The following is a 22,360-nucleotide window of genomic DNA, read 5'->3' as shown; positions in this document are numbered from 1 at the left end:
TCTCTGCTCAGCGGAGAGCCTGCTTCTCCCTCTGCCTGCTGCTTCCCCTGCTTGTGATCATTCACTCTCTCTCTCACTGACAAATAAATAAATAAAATCTTTTTTTAAAAAAGTTAAGATCTTCATGGGGCTCCTGGGTGGCTCAGTTGTTCATGTGCCTGACTCTTGATTTCGGCTCAGGTCATGATCTCATGTCCTGGGATCAAGCCCCAAGTCAGGCTGTGCACTCAGTGTGGAGTCTGCTTGGGATTCTCTCTCTCCCTCTCTCCCTCCCCCACTCATGCGCATGCACACGTGCTCTCTCTTTCCCTCTCTCTCTCGCTCTCACTCTCAAATAAATAAATAAATAAATAAAATCTTTAAAAAATAAAACAACTATAATTTTTTAAAGTGAAAAAATAGCAAGTACTATCAAGGAGGTGGAGAACTAGGAACCCTTATGCATTGCGGGCGGGAACGGAAACTGACGCAGCCACCATGGAAAACTCTTCTGTTTTGGAAATCTCAAAGAGCCAAATGCAGAATTACTCTACGATCCAGCAGTTCTACTCCTAGGTAGCTAGCGAAAGAACTGAAAGCAGGAAGTCAGCTAGATATTGGCACATCCGTGTTGGCAGCAACATTATTCCCCCAAACCAGAAGATGACTGAATGTCCATCCACAGAGGAGTGAATAAACAACACATGGTTCGCAGGTACAGTGACATATTATTCAGCCATGAAAAAGGAATACAGTTCTGATACATTCTACAACACAGGTGAACCTTGCGAACTTCATGCTAAGTGAACGAAGCCAGACACAAAAGGACCAATATTGTATGATTCCACTTACATGAGGTCCCTTGAAGAGGCAGATTCATAGAGACAGGAAGTAGAATAGCGGTAAAAGGGCTGGGGACAAGGGGAATGGGGAATTAGTGTTTGATGGGGTCCAAGTTTCTCCTTGGGGATGATGGAAACTTTGGGGAAATAGATAGTAGTGTTGATTGTATAACACTCTGAATACACGTAATGCCACTGGTTTGTAGTCTTAAATATGCCAAGTATTATATGTATTTCATCACAATTAAAAATTTTCCAAAAACAGGGGCCCCTGCCTGGCTCAGTCGGTAGAACATGCAACTCTCGATCTCAGGGTCACGAATCTGAGCCCCATGTTGAGCGTGGAGCCTATTTTTTTTTTAATGTGGTTTTATGTTTTTAATTTTTTTTTCAAAAAAGAAAAAGAAGTCACAGTGCCTTCTAAGGTCTAGGCTTAGAACTAGCCCAGTATTGGGGTGCCTGGGTGGCTCAGTGGGTTAAAGCCTCTGCTTTTGTCTGGGGTCATGATCCTGGGGTCCTGGGATCGAGCCCCGCATCAGGTTCTCTGCTCAGCGGGGAGCCTGCTTCATCCTCTCTCTCTCTCTGCCTCTCTACTTGTGATCTGTCAAATAAATAAATAAAATATTTTAAATAAATAAATAAATAAAACTAGCCCAGCATCATAAATGCCGGGCTAGTTCGTAAGAACAGGTGACAAGCCAGCACAGATTCAAGTGACAAGAAAACAGATTCTACTTCCTCATAAAAGGAGCTACAGATATTGTGGCTTTTTTTTTCCCCCTCTCTCTCTATGAGACAAACGAGGTCTAGGCTCACACTAGTCAATGTTCATAGCAAATGACTTTTGAGTCCAAAGTTTAACCCAGAAAAAAAATTTTGATCGTGCTAAAATTTGTCATCAGTGAAATACTGAGAGAAGAGTCTTTTAATAAATTCAAATGTGCAAACTTTGGCTCTGGAGAAATGACAACCACACACCAAAAAAATCACAGCAGTAGAATTAACAGTTGGTAAAAATTGGACAAAATGAGCCTGATTAATGAATCGAATGTTGCAAAAAAAATCACATGGGGAAAAAAAATGTTCCTGATAAAGATGATTTCAATCAAGTAAAAATGAGCATAGAAAAAAAAATTGGGAACAGTTTAGCTGCACTAAACAGAAAAGTGATCCAGGAATCTAATTGGCTAAATGCAGTTTGTGATTCAAAAGTATTTTCCAACAGAAATGTGTTGGATTTTTTTTCCACTGTGCTTATAAAAATGGAATCAAAGTGTCCCCAGAATAAAATCATCCTTTGTGTGAAAATGGCAATGTGAGGACAAGAGGGTCAAATGTGTGGTGCATCTTTCTTGCGTTTGATTTTATTCTCCAGACACCAGATGCTGCTAATCTCCCAGGCAAGGCCCCAGAAATGAACTGGTGGTGACCCCTTTCCGGGGCACCCTGGACCCCGCCCAGACATGTGACTCTATACACCCCTTTGTCTCTCACATCCCTGCTACCAGTCGGGTTTTTCTGTTCCTGGGAAGGTTTGGTCACACCAAACTGTTCTTTCCTGTGGGGAAAACCTCGGGAAACCCAGGTAAACCCCAAGTCTTTGGCTCTTACGATGGCTCCTCAGTTCCCCACACTAAGGGACCATGGGCAGCCAACATAAAGGTTGTCCCTTGCTCATCACTGGATCCCTACCATGTCTTGCCATTATTCTTACCCTCCTGACTTAAGGCCCACCTTGCCTTGCATTTCAAACCACCCCCATGCAGGTCTACGGCACCCCTCTCAAGCCCACCCAGAAATCAGGGGACGATGTCAATGAGAGTCATTTCAGCTTCATACTCTACAAATCCAAAGTCACCTTATAACTTTGTCAGGACTATGAAATGCCCAGCAGAGAAGCTCACTTTAAAAGAAGGGAGGTAGAGATCTGTTCTTAAAAAAAAAAGAAAAAAGAAAAAGAGGGAGAGGGGATACGGGCATGTGGGGAAAAGGAATGCATTACATTTATTTTTACCACTGGAGTTTTTAGAAATATGTTTTGGGGCTTTTCTTACAGTTCCAGAATTTTAATAGATGCAATGTAGATAGTAAGAGATAGAGAGGCAAAGAGGGTGCGGACAGATTCAGAGAGTTAGGCAGGGGCGGAGAGGATACACAGTGGCAGAGAGGATACAGACAGAAGCAAAATGCAGATGGAACAAAGTGTAGACAGAGGCAAAGAGAGATGGCCAGGGACAGGCAGCGAACAGATGCCAGCCATTGCTCCCCAACCCAGATAGAAGGCCCTAGTACTTAGAAGGTTGAGATCTCAGACTTTACAAGTCCTGGACATGCCTCAGTCTCCGTCCCAGCCCTGCCACACCCATTTCTGCCTCCCCATTGTCAGGCCCCATCCTGAACTTAGAGTGTTATCCTCTCTTCTGTGACAGGGTCCTTCCCTCCCCCACCCACTCCAGGGCCCACCCCTTGGGGTGGAATCCTGTCCTTTTTGCTAAGTCTTGCCTGCTGTCCGTGACTATCCCTACATGATCCTCCCCAGCCTGAGTGACACTCCCCCACCCTTTTCTTCCCTGTTGAGAGTCTCGGGCCTACCATTCATTTACTCATTCATTCATCAAGCATTTATACTTAGTTCCCACCAGCCAGGCCCCTCCTCAGAAACGCTGGGGACCCCGGGGCGACCTGACCTCGGCCCTGCGTCACCCCCACCCGCCCCCGCCCCCCCGGTGGAGGATGGGAGGGCCGGATAAGCAGTGATAACACAGCCTGATCAGAGTTTTGACCGGGGATCATAAGGCATTGTGAGCCCCAGAGAAGACACTCAAGCAGGCCTAGACTAGGTTAGGGGACGGGCCTGAGCCTTGGACGTGACCCAACCCCCAACAGCCCCGCCCCCGGCACCGAGCAGGGCTCAAAAATGCGGTAGCTTCACCGCCCCCTCAGCCTGCCAACGCCCCTTCTCAGACCCAACCCATTAGCCTCTCCCTTACTGGCCCCGCCCCATTGTTGGTCTAGGTCACGCCCCCCTCAGCCCCTCCCCTATTTCATTCAATCGAGCCTCAAGTCTCACCGCCCGGGAGGCCGACCTCAAACCAATCTCATGATTCCATTGGCCAAGCGGTGTTACTGCACCGCCTTCCTTCAGCTTTATTGGGTCCCTAGGTGTCAATCTTCTTTATAGAGGCCCAACAGTTGCCATGGCCGAGATTTGAGGGGCAGATAATAATGGACGGCTCAGGACGGCTAGTTATTGGGCAGAAAGCCCGGCTCTGGGCGGGGCTTAGAGCCAAACGCTTGGCTGCCTCCGTCTGGGGTTCTTCAGGGCCGCAGCCTTCCCTCAGAGACACACCCCTCATTCCTTGTTATTGGTGCCGCCAAGTGTTGCTCAACAGCATTCCACATTTCGATAGGCAAAACCACCCGTCCTTCACTGCTTTCCTAATTTCAATTTGCTTCTCCCCTTAGAGGCGGCAACCTTCTGGCCGTAGCCAGGGCCCTCCTCACGGAATGGCTACGAATTGGCCCGGCAACCCGTCACTCCTGAATAGTGGGCGGAGCCAGGGTGTCTGGGGGCGGTGAATTGGCTGACTGGACCTCGGGGGCGGGGCAGCCGCTCCTGTCAGCGGGTGAAATGGCAGCGGCAGAACCGGCTGCGGTCGCGGTCCCGGGGGGCGGCTGAGGGGGCCGGGCCGGGGCTGCGGGGCGAGCAGCACGGCGGGGATCCAGCGGCGCGGCCCGGGACAGTGAGGCTCGGCACGGCGATGGCGGCGCGCTCGGCGCAGGTAGGCAGGCGGCGCGGGCCCGGCCTCCCGGGCCCCTTCTCAGGCCGGCGGCTCCGCGCTGCGGCCCGCGGGAGCCCGGCAAGACCGGGACTCGGGCTGCCTCGCCACGGAACCCGCGCTGGGAGCTCTCGGCGCTCCCGGCACGGATCCTGGCTGTCAGCCTTGGGCCCAGGCCCCCGCCCACCCTCGTTCCGGATGCCTCCGGACCCTTTGGGGGGCTCCTCCCCCGGCCCTTCCGGGCGCCCCCTCCCCCATCCTACCCCCTCTCCAGAGTCGTCTCCCCGCCCCCGGCCGTGACCCCCGCCCACCCTTTCCATAGACCCTCAGGACTCCTCCCAGACCGTTCAGGGCTCGCCCAGCCCCCACCCCGCAGACCCGCCCCCCAAGGCGCCCCTCCTCGCAGGCCGAGGACCCCCGCCCTCCCTCTGTCCGGATCCCTCAGGACCCATACCATCTGCAGACCCCTTGCCACCCCATCCCTCCCCTCACTTCTCATCCTATCTCTGGGCCCAGACCTGCCCCCAGCCCCAAGGCTAAGAGCCTCAGAACCCTACCCCTCCCTTCCAGCCCCGCAGGACCCTTCCCCTGGCCTCTGTAAATCAGGATGCCTCCCCGCAGGCCTCCCCTCAGCCTGCTGGCCCATCTCTCACCCCCGGCAACCCCATGCCCAAGGGCACCGGGAAAAAATCCGCTCCTCAGGCCCCTCCCAGTACACTCCAGCAGCCCCACACACACCCCTGAGCCTGACTCGTCCTGAAAACCCACCTCCTGCTCAGGACCTCCCAACAGAGACTCGGGACCCTCCTCAGGTGCAGAGGCACACATCCTTCCCAGAGCCCCACACTCACACCTGTGTGCCCCCCCACACACACTCACATCTGGAAGCCAACAGTCCTCAGAGAGAGAGATGGCTGTGAACCCTGGACAGCTCATACACACAGACATCCAGGAGCCCCCGATCTGCAGTGGGCACGCGTGCACACACATACACGTGCACGCGTGCGCGCGCGCACACACACACACACACACACACACAGAGCTAGACGCTAGGATTCCCAGCACACACAGGAACTCAGACCTCCAACACGGACCCAGACCACTGGGCCCTCCCTCCCCACACACAAACACACACTCTCTCACACACAGGACTCCTTTGCACTTTCACACACCTCCGAGGATCCCACCTGCCCAGGTCCTCCTGTGGTGCCCAGAGCTCCCAGCTCAGGCCGACTCGGAGACACGAGCTGTCCGCCCTGCCCCAGGCAGCCAGCCTACCCAGCCACACCAGCCTCCCTGACCTCGTATCCCCATCGGGGCCCGGAAGGGTGCCAGGGTGACCCAGAATCTCCCAGCACCCCTGTGGACACCTGCCCCAGGCCTCTTCCCCCCTCATCCATCTCTCCCTGCTTTGCCCTTCTTCAAAGGGAAGGGCACTCACTCTCCCTCCTACACTGAAGTCTCCCAAAGGGAAGCACGGGCTGCCCTCTGATTGATGCCACCCCCTGGTGGGGAGGGGAGTTCGGGCTGCTCCCGAAGTCCGACCAGACTGGTAGGACCAGCATCCTGGCCCTGTCTCGCCCGCTGGCCTCAAATGGCAGGGTCTGCACCATTGCCGGGGGCAGCCCCGGAGAGCCCGCGTGAGTTCCTTCACCCACGACCAGTGTGTCATGCCAAAATGAAACGGCTTCCTTCTCTCCTGACATTTGCGACCCGGTGGGGCTGGGTTTGGGCTTGCCAGAAGCAGACAGCTCTTTGTTAAGGAATATTTTCAGAGGGGAAGAATGTGCTGAAGAGGCTCGGGTAGGACACGAGCGAGGAGTCAGCTTGGTTTTTCCCTTGGCCGGGCTTTGACCAAGCCGGAGGACCCATGTCCACCCATCTTTCCTGGTTGTGTTGGCTCTCCCTGCCCTGTCCTGCCACCCCTCGGGTCCAACCTGTGGGTTCCCCTGGGCTTTTGTGGTCGGCCGCGGGTGGTTTGGAAGCTGCTGCAGGTGGCTTGGCCCTGGCACAGGCATGAGGAAAGGAGATCACGGAACTGGCGGGTTGGTGTGGCCGGGACTGCAGGGAGTGAGGAGGAGCCTGGGTCCCCGCCATGCAGAATCCAGACCAGTCCAGCCCCGAGCACTGCCTGTCCGGGATCCTTCAAGCTACGCAAGCAAGCCTGGAAAGCCCCAGAAATGCAAGTCCAGGCTTCTTTGCAGATATTCTGCAGTGGGCTCTGGATGGCCCCTGGAAGAAGCTCCTATTGGCTCAGGGCCTCAACTTCTCCATCTGGAAAATGGGGGGATAAATCCTTAGAACCTTGCTTTGTACTGCCGGGGAGCCCATGAGGTTAGGATGTGCTTCTGAATGTCCCTTGGGCACCATGGGGGAGGGGCCAGTGGAGTCCAGCAGGGCGGTCAGCCGTCTATGGGTGCTGGCAGAATCCTTGGCCGCCCTGGTCCCCTGGTTGTCATTAGTTGACGCCTCACTGGATAATGGCCTTCTCTCTGCGGCCAAGCTGCATCTCAGGAAGCCGGCCCAGTTGGGGGCTGAGAGATGGGCTGTTGTGGGGTTTGTGGCCACACAGAAGTCTCCCATGGGGACGGAGGGTTGGAGGGGGCCTACTTGCTGGCAATGCCCTTGCCTCACGCACACCTCTGACGCACAGACCCGGGTAGGGAGAGGCTCGTTCTGCCCAGTTGGCTGAAGGGAGGAGTGGTTGAAGACTCCTGAAGGTCACAAGGCGCACAGGAAACAGTCTCCACAGCCTCCCCAGGCTGGGCCCTTGTGCCGATGTAGTGGGGGCCAGAAGGCTCTCCAGAATAGACAATGAACTCCTTAGGAAAACCCAAGAAAGTGCTCGGGGAGGGCCTGTGCGAAGGATCAGTGCACTTTTACCCGAGGCTGGGGGTACAGGCCTCTGTCTTTGTCTGTACGCTTGAAGGGGGCAGGAGGGGCGAGGTGGAGAGTGATCTCAGTTTCCTCTGGCAGAATACAGGTGCTGATTTGTCCAGGGGAAGCCCCACCTCGTGCTGGGAACTGAGTCAGGTGCTGGGGTCTGAAGGCAGGTCACACGTGGTCTCCGTCCTGCTTCTAAAGACCCTCTTGGGTCTGATCGGGCCCATCCCATATGCCAGGCCCAGTGCCAAGCACCACTTACGTATTATCTCATTTAATCCTCCAAACCACTGGAGGAACCCAGATTCCAGCCTGCACCCTCACCATCACGGCCCGCTGCTTGCTGTGTGGGAGCAGGGGACAGAATTATACCCAGCATGCCACGGGAGCACAGGAAAAGGTCCGGTGCGGCCCCGGGCCGTCAGGGAAGGCGGAACAGGGATGATGGATAGGCCCAGAGAGGAGCTCAGGGGCGGGCATGGCAGGCAGAGTATTTGGACAGAGGCTCACAAAGCAGGAGCAAGCCTGGTACATCCAGGGAGTTGTGCCTTGTTCAGTGGGCCTCGCCCCATAGGCCCTGTGGCCCCAATGCGATCCATGGGGCACACACTGTGCGCCCCTCCCTGGGAAAAGGGACCTGTAGATGCAGGAACTCAAGAGAGGCAGCAAGCCCTACCCTGCCCGGGGGAGTGTGTAGCACCCATGTTCCCAGAGTCAAACAGTGCAGATAAAGGGAGTGAGAACGGACTCACCGGAGCCAGGGGAGAGTTTCTCTCGGAAGACCCCGTCAGCGCGGCTCACCTGCCCTTGTCTTGCCTGGCTCAGTGCAATGGGGTGGGTTGTGAGATCGTTTCACTGAGGTGCGTCTCCCACACCACCAGCCCACAAGTCCCACAGGGGCAGGGAGCCTGTCCATTTGTTCGCGGCTGAGGCTCAGGCGAGCGGAGGGCACACGGCAGGTGCTTAATAAATACTTGCTTCATTTTAGGATCTGACAGTCCTCCCTACCCACGCACCTACGAAAGACAGCCTGGATCTCTTCCACAGAATGAGGTTGACCCGTCTGCCTCGGAGAGCTCCTGAAGGCAGGGCGTACCCCCCTCCCCACCACCAACCCCTGCCCCCCAGCCCAGCGAGACTTAGCCACTGACACAGGCAGCAGGAAAGATACCATCCTGGCTTCGAAGAGCCAGGAGCCTTTGCAGGATGCCCCTTCTCTTATTCACCGGTCCCTGGAAGGCTTATAAGGGCTTTCAGTTTTCTCTCTGGTCATTCTCAGGGATCTAGAGTATAGAGAAATGAGGGTTTTGCCAGGAAGGAGCCTGTTCCCAGCAGCAGAAAGGAAGTTGGTGGTGACACAGGGCAGTAGACATTTTTTTTTTCTTTTAGGCCAGAAGGGGTTCCATAGATCATAATGGTCCACCTCTCAGATTTTAGTCTGAAGGTAGTTGCTGCTACTATTATTTCCAGTAACGATAATTATAGTTTTATCGCCCTTCACCTTTAAAGGGGGCCACCCCACTGCGGGAGGGCCTGCTGTGGAAGAGGTTTGTTTATTCATTCCACAAATATTGGATGCCTGGTGGGGTGCTGGACTCTGGGGATCCAGTGGTGGCTAGACAGCCCCTGCCCACGTGGAACATTCCATCCAGCAGGGAACGAATACCACGGACCAGCTCCTGTCCTAAGAACTTGACAAGTTTAGCTCAGATATTCCTCCCAACAAAACCTGTAAGGCAGGTACTATATCATTAACCCTGTTTTCAGATGAAGAAACTGAGGTCAAGTGTATCACAAAGGTATACAGTGGTGTAGGAGGGATTTGAACCCAGGTTACCGGCTCTGGAGTTCTCACAGGAGGCCAAGAGATCTAGGAGTGGGTCTACACACGCACACACACACACACACACACACACACACACACACACAGCCAGGCAAAGAAGGGAGACAGATATGGAAATATCCAGAGCATAGAAGAGTAGGTAGATCGGGGGGAAAGAGGGGGGGCACACAGCCCTGAATTCCAGTTGCTGTCCTTGTAACCCAAGCTTACCCCATTGGTTGCTCACCCCTTTGCAAGGAAAAGGACCCAAATCCCAGGCTGTTTCCCCAGGACTTGGAACAGCCAGGACCACGGTAGCTGGCCTACACTGTCATCCTGGCAGGCTGGGCATATGGAGTCACGTGGCATCTCCAGAGACATCTGGTTCAGAAATGAATCTGTGTCCCCCGTAATCATTAGAGGGGGACACAGGAGAGAGCCAGGGGAAGCGGAGGTAGGGAGCCAAACTGAAAGGAAACTTGGGGTCTTTATTCCTGTCTCTGAAAATGCCAAGTTCTGCAAAATGGCGCATGCGCACACCCTCACTCCCTCTCCCTGTTGCAAAGTAATGACTGTGCTTTACTGAGCGCCCAGTAAATTGGGCTTTCACGCTTTATGTATATTGTTTCTAAAGTAAAAGAATGCAGAGAGAGCGGCAGCACAGAGGATCTATTTGGGGCAGAGACTCTGGAGTCAGAAATCCAAATGCAAAGCCTTCCTCCCTGTGGCCTAGTCAAGGGATCCTGTGAGTGTCCCACTCACCGTGGGACCTCGCGTGAGTTGCAGCTGGCCTGTACTTTTCTGTCTACACTGACACAGCATCTTTGTTTTAAATTATTTTTAAAATCGAGTTTATTTTTTAGAACAGTTTCAGATTTGCAGAAAAATTGAGAAGAGAGTAGAGGGTTCCTGCAGACCTCACACCCCAGTTAGCAACGTCTTCAGGTGGTCTGGTGCATTCGTGATAATTCACAGACCGACGTTGTGACTTTAACTACAGTCCACACTTATTCAGCTTTCCTTAGTTTTGCCCTAATTTCCTTCTCCTCTTCCAGGATCTTATCTGGAATCCCACATGACATTTTGTCATCAATATTTCTTAGGCTCTCGTGGCTGGGACGGTTTCTTGGACTTTCCTATTTCTGGTGACCTTGACAGATTTAAGGAGGACTGGTCAGACCTTTTCTAGAATGTCCCCTCATCTGGATCTGTCACATGTTCTTCTCGTAGTTAAACCGGGATGATGTGTTCTGGGGAGAAAGACCACAGAGGTGACATGCCTTTCTCAGCTCACCGTGGGCCCCTGCTCTCAAGGTGACATTGCTGTTGATGTTGACCTTGGTCGCTGGGCTGAGCAGCACAGAAACTTTGGTCTCCGTTCACTCAGCAAATGTTAATTGAGCACCTACTAAATCCCACATGGGTTAGGAGCTTGGAGTAGAAAATTAAGAAGATAGGTCCTTGCCCTCAGAATGCCCATGACCCAGCAGGGCAGGCAGGCCTGTATAGAAGGAATTGCCATGGACTGCCTGGGACTGAAGTGTAGAGGGCAAGTATTTTCAGAGTGAGAGAGAGAGACGTGAGCCGGCATGCTGGAGGTGGGGGTTGACAGGAACGATTTCACGGGAAACATTCAAACCAGGAGTTGGAGGATGCTTTTCCGGCAAGAGGGCACAGCATGTGCGAAGATACAGACAGGAAGAAGCAGGGGGTCCTGGAGGGCTGAGCATGATAGGGCTGGGATGAGGGAGGAGGCAAGGTTGGCAGGACTGGGTGCACCAGGTGAAAACATCTGGGCTCCATCTCCAAGTAGGGAGTGGCTGAAGGGTTTGGGCAAGCAGCAGGAGAGTAGCGCCAGGCTTGGCCTGAGCAGGTGGGTAGTACCATGGACTCAGCTAGTCCCGCGTGCAGCAGGAGCAGGCGCTGGCTTTAGTCAGGGGAGTATTGAGTTGGACGAGCATCTCTACACCAGGGGCCAGGAGGGTCTTCCTAAAATTCAAGCCCAGCCAGGCTCCTGCCTGAGCCTGCAGGGCCCTGTGGGAGTCTGGCCCCTGCAGAACTCTCTAGTCTTTTCTGAAGTGGCATGCTTCCCTCCTGCTTCGGCACCGCCCTTCCTTTGCCAGCCCGGCCCATCCCTTATCATCTTTTTCTCTCAGTTATTGTTCACATAATATAAAATTCACCCTTTTAAAGTGAACAGGTCAGTGGGTTTCAGTATATCCACAACGTGGTACAACTTCATCACTGTCTAGTCCCAAAACAATTTCATCACTCCAAAAAAGAGATCCTGGGTGCAGGTCTCCCTATCCCCCCCCCCACCCCCCGACCCCTGGCAACCTCTAGCCAACTTCCTGTCCCTATGGATCTACCTATTCTGGACATTTCTTACTCAGTGCAGTCATGTCACTTGTGATGGTTCGTGTCTGGCTTCATTCACAGAGCATAGTGTCTTCGAGGCTCCTCTACATGGCAACATGTGTCAGAACTTCCTTCCTTTTTTATGCCTGAATCATATTCCAGTGCATGGATGGGCCACACTGGGCTTATCTGCTCATCCGTTTAAGTGGACATTGGATTGTTTGCACTGTTCAGTATGAATGACGCTGCTGTGAAGGGTCACATACACGTCTCCACGTGGATGTATGTTTCCACGTGGATGTATGTTTCCCATTCTTCTGGGTAGATACTAGGAGCAGAATTGCTGGGTCACATGGGAACTCCATATTTAACTGCTCAGGGAGCTGCCAGATGGTGCGCCACTCTATCTGTTCTTTGAAGCCTGTCTCTCAATCTGTAAGAGAAAGCTTGGATGACAGTTTCTTACTCTCGATACCCCGAGTGCTCGGGGGTGGGGGGCGGCAGCTCCATCCGTCTTTGCTCGGTGTGGTGCCCAGCATCTGAGATGCATTCAGCAAACATTGGTGCGCGGGCAGGTGGGTGCTGTTCCTCAGATGTTTCTCGAGTGCTGTGTTGTAGGCTCCGTGCAGGGCACCACAGAAGTGGGGACCCAGACAGGGGCAGTTCTTGCCCTGGCGGGGGATCTGATGGAGATGTTCAGGGGCTGGCTTGCACGTGCTCAGGAGAGAGGACAAATACATTCACGCTCATACACATCCATATACGGAAAGGAGGCACATATGTGGTCACTGAAGCCTGGAGAGGGAGACCGCCAAGGGCATGAAGGCACAGGGGCCGAGGCAGGGCCCATCTGGGTTGGGGGGGGTTCCCCCAACCTCTCAGGACACTGAGAGGCTCTGACAGAGAAGTGGGAGAGCAGCAAGCAGCCCAGTCTCCCTGAGCTAGCTGGAAGAGTACTTCAAGAAGGAGGAAGCGTGAGTGCCCGTTTCCAAACAGCCCTGAGAAGGAAAGGGAAAGGGAGGTGGGAAACATCCAGCAGCTGGACCTTTCTGCCCCCCTGCCCCCGGCCCCAGCTCACTGGCGTTCCCCTGGGTTGACTCAGCCTTGTAAGCCATAGGCTACGCTACAGGGGTGTGGAGGGTGGTAATGCCAGCAGGCACAGGGGTGGGTGGCCCACTGCCCGCTCTGCAGGGTCCGGCACCCCCTTTAAGTGGCTGAGGTAGAACAGAGGCAAAGGAGATTGAAGTTGAGGGTGCCGAGAGGCTGGGACCTCAGACCCAGCAGGCCTGTGTGTGGATCTCAAAGGCCTGTAGCCCCCCCAGCCCTCGAGGGCACCTGCCTTGTCTCTGTGTCTCTGTACCCATCCAGTAAGGGTGGGAGGGCTGTGGAGTCGGTGTCTCATCTGCCTCTTTCTCCTCTGTATCCCTGGGCCTAGAACAGTGCCTGGGCCTCAGACAGCCCGCAGCGAGCATCAGGGAGGGAACGGGCCACCCACAGAGCTAGGAGGGCAGAAAGCCAGGGTCCATCCCAATCTACTGAGTCCCGAGGGTGACAAGATCTGGTCAGTGCAGGAAGTGTGCGTGTGTGTGTGCATGCGACAATGTGGGCGTGAGATGGTGTAGATGTTTATGAGTGTGTTGTGTCTGCATGTGTATGCATGGGCATGGGTGCAAGATTGTGTGTGCACACGCAAGACAGTGGTACGAGAGTGCATGAGCGTGAGCACGTGGGGTGTGAAATAGTGTGTGAATGTAGGTAAGTATGTGTGGGCGTGTGAGTGTGAATTATATGAGTGTGTGAGTGTGCACAAGGTGTGTGTGTGTGTGCACGTGTGCATCAGGAGGATGGCTTCCACAGCCAGGCTGTGTTTAGTCTGGCGATGAGTCAAGAGAAAGTTCCTGAGGGATCAGAAGATTCTGCCTCTCCGACTGCAAATTTCAGCCTTATGTATTGAATCAGTTTTATTTCCTGTATGAAGTTCACATGAATATGTGATAAGCAGCTGAACAAATTCCACGCTGGTTGTGTTTTTAAATCAGAAACCCAGAGCTGAACCGTTCCCTTGGGCCCTTTGGGGGCAGCAGTGGGGGAGCCAATGACTCCAAGGCTTGGATCTCCCGGGCTCAGCAAGGACATGGTGGGCCCAGACCACTACCCTGGCCGCATGGGGTCTCTTTCTCTAGAGGCCCCCTCTCCCCCAAACCAGCTGTGCTTAGGAGGCTCCGGTCCTCGCCTCCACCCCGTCTTCCCCACCTCCCAAATCTGACGTCGGGAAACCCACACTGCCTTCCCAGCCCCTCCCTACCCAGAGAGATCCTTCTAGGTCAGCACTTCTTGTCCACAGCCCATCTCTGCCCTGGCTGGTCACAGACTTTGACCCTGAAGTGGGCCCCAGAGTGGCCCCCACTGTCCACCTCTCAGGAGAGATTAACTAACTCCTGGCTAGACGGTGCACAGTGGCTTGGTCTTTGGGCCAGTCATCCCCGGCCAGCTAGGCGATGAGAAGAAAAAGTCTTCCAGGTCCGCTGGCATGGGCCACCTAGAGTTTGGACCACTCACCAAAGCCAGAGTCCTTGGCACCCAACAGAACTGGAGAGCCTTTGGGACCCAGAGGCAGGACCAGTGGCCCCAAGGAGCCACAGAGTCCAGGGAAGAGGATTTCTGGGTACCCTACAAGGTGGAAGAAGGAGGATGCCCACCTTCCCTGCCCCCATGACAGTGCAGCACAAGAGAGGGAAGCTGGAATCAAGTGCATGGCCAAGGTCAAGGCCAGCCAACCTGTGGGGGACCTCAGGTGTTGGTTGGGGTCTGAGTCGGGGCTGCGAGAAGGTGCCTACTGACCTGATGGCAGGTGTGAAATGGTCTACTGTTGTCCTGTCATCGTCCTTCTGCTGCGCAGGGGACCGATGCCCCCTCTCCAGGGACTGTACAAGGGCCCCTCTGTGGGCTGAGCTGTCAGAGCCAGGTCAGGTGGGGTCCAAGGGCAAGAGTGCATTCCTGGCTCAGAGTGTGCGGGGCAGTAGGGTGTGAAGGAGCCATCCAAAGCGACAGTGAGGGGAGCAGCATTTTCTTCCTGCCTCCAGGGCCCTGGAGACCCCATCTTCTCACACCCTTGATGCTAGCCTGGGCTTACCAGAAGCATGACCGAGTAGAAGGAACACCACCCCGGCCCCTGCCTCCGCTCCTCTAGCCATTCCCAACCCCTAAACCCTCCCACCAGGGTGACACCAGCTCCTGCCCACAGTCCTCACACCAGGCATAGCAGAACCCTGGAGCCCAGCTAGACCTTGGCCTTGGCCCTGGCCCTGGAGTGAATAAGAATGGCCAGCAAGGAGGGAGAGAGCAGTCATTAAGGATCACTGTTCCCCATGTTACGTGCGGCGGCCCGCTCGGTTCTCACTGCCACCCTCTGAAGTCGGTGCCACATGTTCCTCCATCTTTGGAGACTCAGAGAAGCCAAGTGACTGGCCCAAGGCCGCACAGCTGGTTGAGGGGGAGCCACGGTTCAGACCCAGGTTCGCTGGAGTCCAGAGCTCGGCTTTTGGCCTTGTGCTGAGCTGCCTGTCCTGAAGGAAGGAAGCAAGAGGCCAGTGTTCTAGAACCCCCCAGGAGAGTGAGGCCAGACCATCCCCAAGAAGAACAAGACACACGGGCCTGGCACCCAGCCGGCACACAGCAGGCTGCCGTCAGGGTACTGATGAGAGCCTGTGGCTCTCACTCCGCAGCCGCTGGGGCAGCTTCCCAGCACTTTGATGCGTCCATCCCTGGCTGCCCAGCCCAAGGGGAGTCGGCTCTTCTGGCTGTTGGCAGGAACGGACAATTAACAGTAGAGAATAATTGCTTCTGGCTGTGCCAGCAGCCCACTTCAGTTGATGAGACGGGGAAGGTCAGAGGCCGATGCAGGGCTCCCGGGATCGGCCACAGCCAGAGACAGGGACCGAGGCTATCAGAAGGGCCACTGAAGCAGGGGCTTCTGCACCCCAAGGTCGGAGTGACAGGGACCCTTGGCCCGTGGCCCTGCTGAAGACTCAGAGGGGTCAAGCTGAGACTCGGCCTTCATGCCCGGGGACAGTAGGACGGCTTCTGTTTCCGTCCACGCAGCTAGACACAGGCAGGGCTTCTGGTAGGTAGCGTCTGGAGTGGACGGAGCCAGCACGGCCACCCGCTGGGCTGGAGTGCACGGGGATGAGGGGCGCGCCGAGTGGACAGACCAGCGATGGGAAGCCCTAGGTGAGGAAACGTACCCAGGTGAGCAGCAGGCTCAGCGGGCCCAGAGCTGGCCGGACAGGGTAGGCATCCCACCCAGTGCTGACCACGTGTGTCTCTGGTCCCCAGACAGAGCTGTGACCTGGCCCTGCTCGCAGCCGATGAGCCTGCCCACCATGGCGAGCCCCACTCTGAGCCCCGACTCCTCATCCCAGGAGGCCCTGTCGGCCCCCACCTGCTCCCCCACTTCGGACTCTGAAAACCTCAGCCCCGATGAGCTGGAGCTGCTGGCCAAGCTTGAGGAGCAGAACCGGTGAGTTGGGGCCCGGGGGACGCCGCGTGGTCTTGGGGGTGCAGCTGGGGCCCCAAACAGAAGTTAGAAGTTCCTGGTGGCCCCTTCACGCTGAGAGCTGGGCCTGGCCCTGGGCAAAGGCTCGACAGGGGTCCTGTGTGGTATTCTCTCACCCCTGGAGGAACAGTGTCCCCAATCAGATGAGAGCAAGGTTGCAAGAGGCCGTGTGAACCTGGCCTTTGCTGACTGAGCCCTTGTTGGAGGGAAGAGCAAAGCTTCTGGCTCTGAGCCAGGCCTTCCCACCTTTCTCCACTGCTCGGCCCCCTGTTTTAAAATGTGGGCGGTGTTGTTATTATTATTTGGATATGGCGGATATGGCAAGGACAACAAGTCAAGAGTTTGTAACTTAAGGTCCCTAAGGGGGTTTGGGAGTGGCGGAGCGCCTCACCATGTGGGGCTAAACAGGAAAGTACCAGGATCGGTGGCGGGGAGTAGGGGGCACAGGGGGTGAGGGAAAATGTGCGCAGGAGCCTTTGCTGTGGCTTCTGCAAGAAGGAACCGCAAGGCTGTGTGTGCAGGTAGAACACTGGCCGGCTTAAATAATCTTCCCCGGCTCTGGGGTCCCCGCTAGCCCTAGCTGTCTGGCACCCGGCCTGGGGGGAGCAGAGCAGGAGAGGCCGTTGGTTTGTGGCTTCTAGACTGGCTGGTCTGCATAGGAAAGGTGCACTGGCAGGCAAGTCCTTAACTATCTCTAGGAATCTGCTAGGCCTGCGTGGGCGGTTCCTCCACCGGCTGGGAGGCCCCAGATGTCGGAGCTGCAGGAACTCGCGGAAACGCAGCCTCCTTCCAGCAGACTGCCCCGGCCAGTGGCTCGCCCTCTCTACCCCTGGTCTGTAAAGCCCAGATCTTAACAACACCTGCCCAGCTGGGCTGGTAAGACTAGGCCAGCTCATGCGCAGCTTCTCAGTCCAGTGCTAGACACGGAATGGGATACCCGAAAGGCAGGCTCTCCAGGGGCCCCGGAATAGGGGCGCGGCTTAGAGAGTTTAGGGCACCAGCCAAGGTCACTGGGCAAGAACAATTTAGACCCAATGCCTGGTGGCCTCTGGGGCTCCTGAGAGGAGGGGCGGGGCGCCCCAGGGCGTCACTAGAGACCCGAGGCTGCGGCGGGAGGTGCCCGGAGCCTGGGCCCGCCTCCACCAGCCCTCCCTGCCCAGGCTCCTGGAAGCCGACTCCAAGTCCATGCGCTCCATGAACGGCTCGCGGCGGAACAGCGGCTCCTCGCTGGTATCCAGCTCCTCGGCCTCCTCCAACCTGAGCCACCTGGAGGAGGACACTTGGATCCTGTGGGGCCGGATCGCCAACGAGTGGGAGGAGTGGCGACGCAGGAAAGAGAAGCTGCTGAAGGTGGGCGGAGCCTGTGGGGCGGGGCGGGGCCAGCTGGGCCCCTTGGCCTCCGGTATCCGCCCGGGGTTGGGGTGGGGGGGGCGCGGGTCTTCCAGGGCTCGAGGGCAGAGGGCAGCGGTGGAGATGAGCCTTGCCAGGCCACGGGCGGGACGAGGCACGGGGTGGGAATGGCGAGGCAAGCGGCTGTCACGCTGGCGTCTCAGGTACCCGGCTGTCTCCTGCCCTGCTGTGTCCCGTGCCCGGCTGGGGACAGCACGTTAAGTGTTGTGGTCTCCGCCGCACAGTGGCTCCCCCAGCCCTGGGCCGCGGGCGAGGGCTGGTTCCGGGGGGCCGTGGGGAGGCTGCCCCAGGACAGGGTCCAGCCCAGCCTGCCGCCCCCCACCCCCGCCCCGCCCCGCTGTCAGGAGCTGATCCGCAAGGGCATCCCGCACCACTTCCGGGCCATCGTGTGGCAGCTCCTGTGCAGCGCCACAGACATGCCGGTCAAGAACCAGTACTCGGAGCTGCTCAAGATGTCCTCGCCCTGCGAGAAGCTCATCCGCAGGGACATTGCCCGCACCTACCCAGAGCACGAGTTCTTCAAGGGCCAGGACAGCCTGGGCCAGGAGGTCCTCTTCAACGTCATGAAGGTGAGGCCCGGGACCCTGGGGCCTCCCCCCTCCACCCCCCCCCACCTCCCTGCTGGTGTTGGCCTGCTGGGGTGGGCCCTGACGCGTGTTCCCTTGCAGGCGTACTCCCTGGTGGACAGGGAGGTGGGCTACTGCCAGGGCAGCGCCTTCATCGTGGGCCTGCTCCTCATGCAGGTAGGTGGCTGGGGCCAGGCTTGTGGCAGGAGCAGTATTCCCTCCATCCAGGGTCCTTCTAGACTCAGAGCTTCCCTCTCCATGCGTCTGTGACTTCTGCCAGTCTCCAGGCCAAGCCACCAGCGCGTGGGCAGAGAGGCTGGCCACCGGCACCGTCCAGGGGCTGGAATTCAGGCAGGGGACTTAGGTCAGCCTGTGTGGTCTTGGGTGGGCTGAGGGTTTCCTCCAGAGACCCCAGCAGACTCAGGAGGCGAGAATGGAGACAGCTGGGGGTGGGGGTGGGGGGGACCAGAGGGTGTCTCAGTCTGGGCTCTGGAGGTGGGCAGACCTGGGCTTCAAGTCCCAGCGCCACAGTTTCCTACCAGGTGGCCTGTGGCAGGTGACCCCGGCCTCAGGAGGGTTCCCATCAGTCAAACCCAGGTGGCCATACTGACCAGAGGCCCGTTAGGAAGGTCTGGGCCGCCCCCACAGTCCCTGTTCTGTAAATCTAAATGGAACAGAAGCAGGCAAAGGCCCCAGGGCCATAAGAAGAGTGGCGAGCACCCCTCCCAACCCTGCCGTTCCCCCAGATGCCCGAGGAAGAAGCCTTCTGTGTGTTCGTGCGGCTGATGCAGGAGTACCGCCTGCGGGAACTCTTCAAGCCCAGCATGGCGGAGCTGGGGCTCTGCATCTACCAGTTCGAGTACATGCTCCAGGTGGGCGCCGGCCGCCGCGGGCCCGCACCCTCCCAGCCCTGCCGGCCCACACCCACGGGTGCTAAACTAGGGCACCGCGCTTCTGTCTCTTCGACTGACAACCCCAGGGCCACGAAGTCGCGTGCATGTTCCAGTTCAGAAAGGGGTCCTGTGCCAGTGAGGCTGTGGGGTACAGGCCCGAAGGGCGCTGCCGGGGACCGGGCGAGCGCCAGCCATGGGTGGTGGGGGCTCCTGAGAGCGCGGGGCTCCCGGAGCCGCTAGGGCAAGAGGGGTCAGGCTGGCTCTGGTCGGGTGCACCCCAGGCCCCCTCCCTGCCTGCCCCCCAGTGTGGCGGAAGGAGGGAAAGTGTTGTCTGCCTGCCTTCGCTGATACTGGAGCGCAGCCTTCTCTGTTTATAAATAGCAGCCCCCCAGGCCCCGCCCCTGGCTGGCAGACAGAGACTGGGCGGGCGCGCGTGCGTGTGTGCGCGCATGTATACACATGCGGGCACGCGCACGGGGCCTGCTTTAGAAGCTGGTAGCAGGTGGGGCTGTGTAGTTCTGCGTAGCAGTGGGTAGGGAGGTACTATCACTGGAGGGGACCTGGTAGTATTGGCAAGCAGGTGGCCTGGGCCACAGAGAAGAAGCCACCTGCCCGGGCTGGGTAGGCAAGGCCATCCACGGCGGAGTAGGGGGACAGGCCCAGAGAACCCCGGGCTGTGGGACGAAGCCCCAGGGCAGGTGGGGAGACAGCCCCAGAGTCTGATCTCTCTTGGCGGAGGACACCCAGGGGCTCCTGACACCTTGTCCAGCCTTAGTTTCCCCAATTTCTGTCCCTTTTCAGCAGTCTGAAGTTCAGGTGCATCAGACACACATCCCCTGGGCACTGCTGGGTGCCAAGTATGATGGGAGGGGGGCCGTGGGTGGGCATAGCCACGGCAGGTCACACAATACGGGGTGAACTGCAGTGGGCTCACACCCCACCCCACCCTCGCTGTGAACTGGGGGAGTGACATGACCGTATAACCATCCTCCTCCCCCACCCCGAGCCTTAGAAGCTCCTCCTTGAGGCAGTGGTAGGGATCCCATAAGCAACTGTGCCAGGGCGGGCTCCGGGTGTGTAGGAAGCCCCCTCCCCACCGGCTGCTGCTGTTACTGAAATGAAACTGCCTGTTTCCCCACCTCCTGCCACTCAGAGCTCTCCGGTGCTTCAGCCTCACCCAAACACAGTGCCAAGGGCGCACAGAGGAAGGGAGCCACAGGCTGCCTGGGGCGGGCCAGGAAGTCTCCCTGGAGGCCGGGGCACTGAGCCCCCGCACTTGCGGGTGGAGGGGGCCTGCTGTGCCCACAGCCTTCTCACGGTGCCTGGCCTCCTCCTCCCACCTCCTCGCCCCAGGAGCAGCTCCCGGATCTGAACACCCACTTCCGCTCCCAGAGCTTCCACACGTCCATGTACGCCTCGTCCTGGTTTCTCACACTCTTCCTGACCACCTTCCCGCTCCCCGTTGCCACCCGTGTCTTTGACATCTTCATGTACGAGGTGAGGACCCCAAACACCCCTTCCTCTCCCAGACACCCGACACGGGAAACAAATCCCAGCCAGGCCCAGGCTAAAGAAGGGCCAGGGCTTGGGGGAGATGGGGGGATCAGAGAGCTCCTCCCCGCCCGCCCCGGGAGAGCAGAACCAGAGACTCGCTGCCATCATTCCCTTTGCAGGGCCTGGAGATTGTGTTCCGGGTGGGCCTCGCCCTGCTGCAGGTGAACCAGACAGAGCTGATGCAGCTGGACATGGAGGGGATGTCCCAGGTGGGCCAGGAGGGCCGGGTGGGTGGGATTCCCTTACACCAGGGCCACCTGGGCAGGTGAAGTCCTCCTGAGAGATGGGGAAGGGCCTGGCCGCAAGGGCTGAAGGTGTTTCTGAACACCTGCCCTGTCCCGTGGTTCCCCGAGGCCTTCCTGGAGGACGAGGCGGGCTCTGAGGAGCAACCTGGCTACTCGGGGGTCAAGGGGAAATGGTGGAAGGCCCAGGCTTGGGCCAAGCCCTGGGAGGTCCCACCAGCCCCTTCCTGCTCCCAGCTCTGGGTCCTCCAAAGTCTAACGGGGCAAAGAGTGATAGTAGCCAGACCGCAAGGCCTTGGGTGTAGTTTCAGCCCCGGCAACTGGGCGAGGTGAGAGCAACGGGTGGGAGGGAGGGGCCTGGGGCAGCTTCACGCCCCCCCTGCCCGCTGGAGGGGAGGCCAGCCTGCTTTGCCGCCATATCCCCATCAGGCAGGCCCCTTCCCCTCCCGGCATCTTCCAGCTGGTGCTTCAGGGAAGAATGCACAAAGGCCACGGCTGTGCCCGTGAACACGGGCATCCATTGTGTGCAGCTGCCAGAGGGGGCCAGCTGGGCTGGGTGGCGGGAGCCGGCCTGGCCCTGAACCGCAGCAAGCTGTGTGCTCCATCCGCGCCAGTGCTTAACCCTTCGCCGGGGCTCCCTGGGCCCAGGCAGGCAGGCCGGCCACCAAGGGGTTCCCTGCAGCTTGCTCCCATGGCCCTGATTCCTCCTCTCCCTGCCCTGGGACAGCGATAGGACCCCCTTCCTCTGCAAAAGGCCCACCGCCACCCGGCCTCTAGCCACCTGCAGGAGCTGCTGAAGCCCTGCTTTCCGGGGCAGAAGGCAGTCCCGACTGCCGGTGCTTGCTTCCCCCCACCACACCCTGTGCACTCACTTGCTCCACACGTGCTGACAGAGCACCCACTGCAGGCTGGGCCCTGAGCTGGGACGTGATGCCCCTGGCAGACCGGCTCCTCCTGCAGGGAAGCAGGGTACAGCAGGGCTCTGGCACCCCCCCCCCCCAGTCAGGGCCTGTGTTTCAAGGACGGCCTGTGCCCACCCCCCACAGTACTTCCAGAGGGTGATCCCCCACCAGTTCGACAGCTGCCCGGACAAGCTGGTCCTCAAAGCTTACCAGGTCAAGTACAACCCCAAGAAGATGAAGAGGTCAGTACCGGGAGGCCAGGGTGCTGGCAGAACGGGGTCCCCGAGAGTGGGATGGTGACCACAGCGGCCCTCCCGTCTGCAGGCTGGAGAAGGAGTACGCGGCCATGAAGAGCAAGGAGATGGAGGAGCAGATCGAGATCAAAGTGAGTCCCCAGGGAGGTGGGGGACAGCGACAGGATGCCCTTGGGAGGGCAGCCTTGCCCAGGCCACGAGCCAGCCTGTCCTCAGAATCTGAGGTGTCCTCCCTCCACCCACCTGCCCCTTCATCCAGCAACAGCCCAGCGTGTGAGCGAGGGCCCGCCCTGCTGCTGGAGACCCGTCCCAGGGCTGGTG

General features: G+C 57.7%; 1 protein-coding gene across 4 annotated transcripts in view; it reads left to right on the top strand.

Moving 5' to 3' along the window:
- The first annotated feature begins 4,453 nt into the window (after positions 1–4,453).
- The window catches only part of EVI5L (ecotropic viral integration site 5 like), a 28,847-nt gene continuing 10,940 nt past the window's right edge, over positions 4,454–22,360 (top strand). For 2 of the 4 annotated variants that reach the window (XM_045991959.1, XM_045991957.1), the window contains exons 1-10: positions 4,454–4,603; positions 15,999–16,182; positions 17,379–17,568; positions 17,973–18,197; positions 18,297–18,371; positions 18,941–19,066; positions 20,441–20,584; positions 20,761–20,850; positions 21,930–22,027; positions 22,110–22,170. In XM_045991959.1, coding sequence (XP_045847915.1) covers positions 16,031–16,182; positions 17,379–17,568; positions 17,973–18,197; positions 18,297–18,371; positions 18,941–19,066; positions 20,441–20,584; positions 20,761–20,850; positions 21,930–22,027; positions 22,110–22,170 — 1,161 coding nt within the window. In that variant the 5' untranslated portion in view covers positions 4,454–4,603; positions 15,999–16,030. The remainder of the gene's footprint in view (positions 4,604–15,998; positions 16,183–17,378; positions 17,569–17,972; positions 18,198–18,296; positions 18,372–18,940; positions 19,067–20,440; positions 20,585–20,760; positions 20,851–21,929; positions 22,028–22,109; positions 22,171–22,360) is intronic. The other 2 variants (XM_045991958.1, XM_045991960.1) reach the window with 2 other exon arrangements.

This window comes from Meles meles, chromosome 20, assembly GCF_922984935.1.
Source record: "Meles meles chromosome 20, mMelMel3.1 paternal haplotype, whole genome shotgun sequence".
NCBI lineage: Eukaryota > Metazoa > Chordata > Mammalia > Carnivora > Mustelidae > Meles > Meles meles.
The sequence above is the reverse complement of the archived record's forward strand: the minus strand, read 5'-3'. Positions and strand labels throughout refer to the sequence as shown.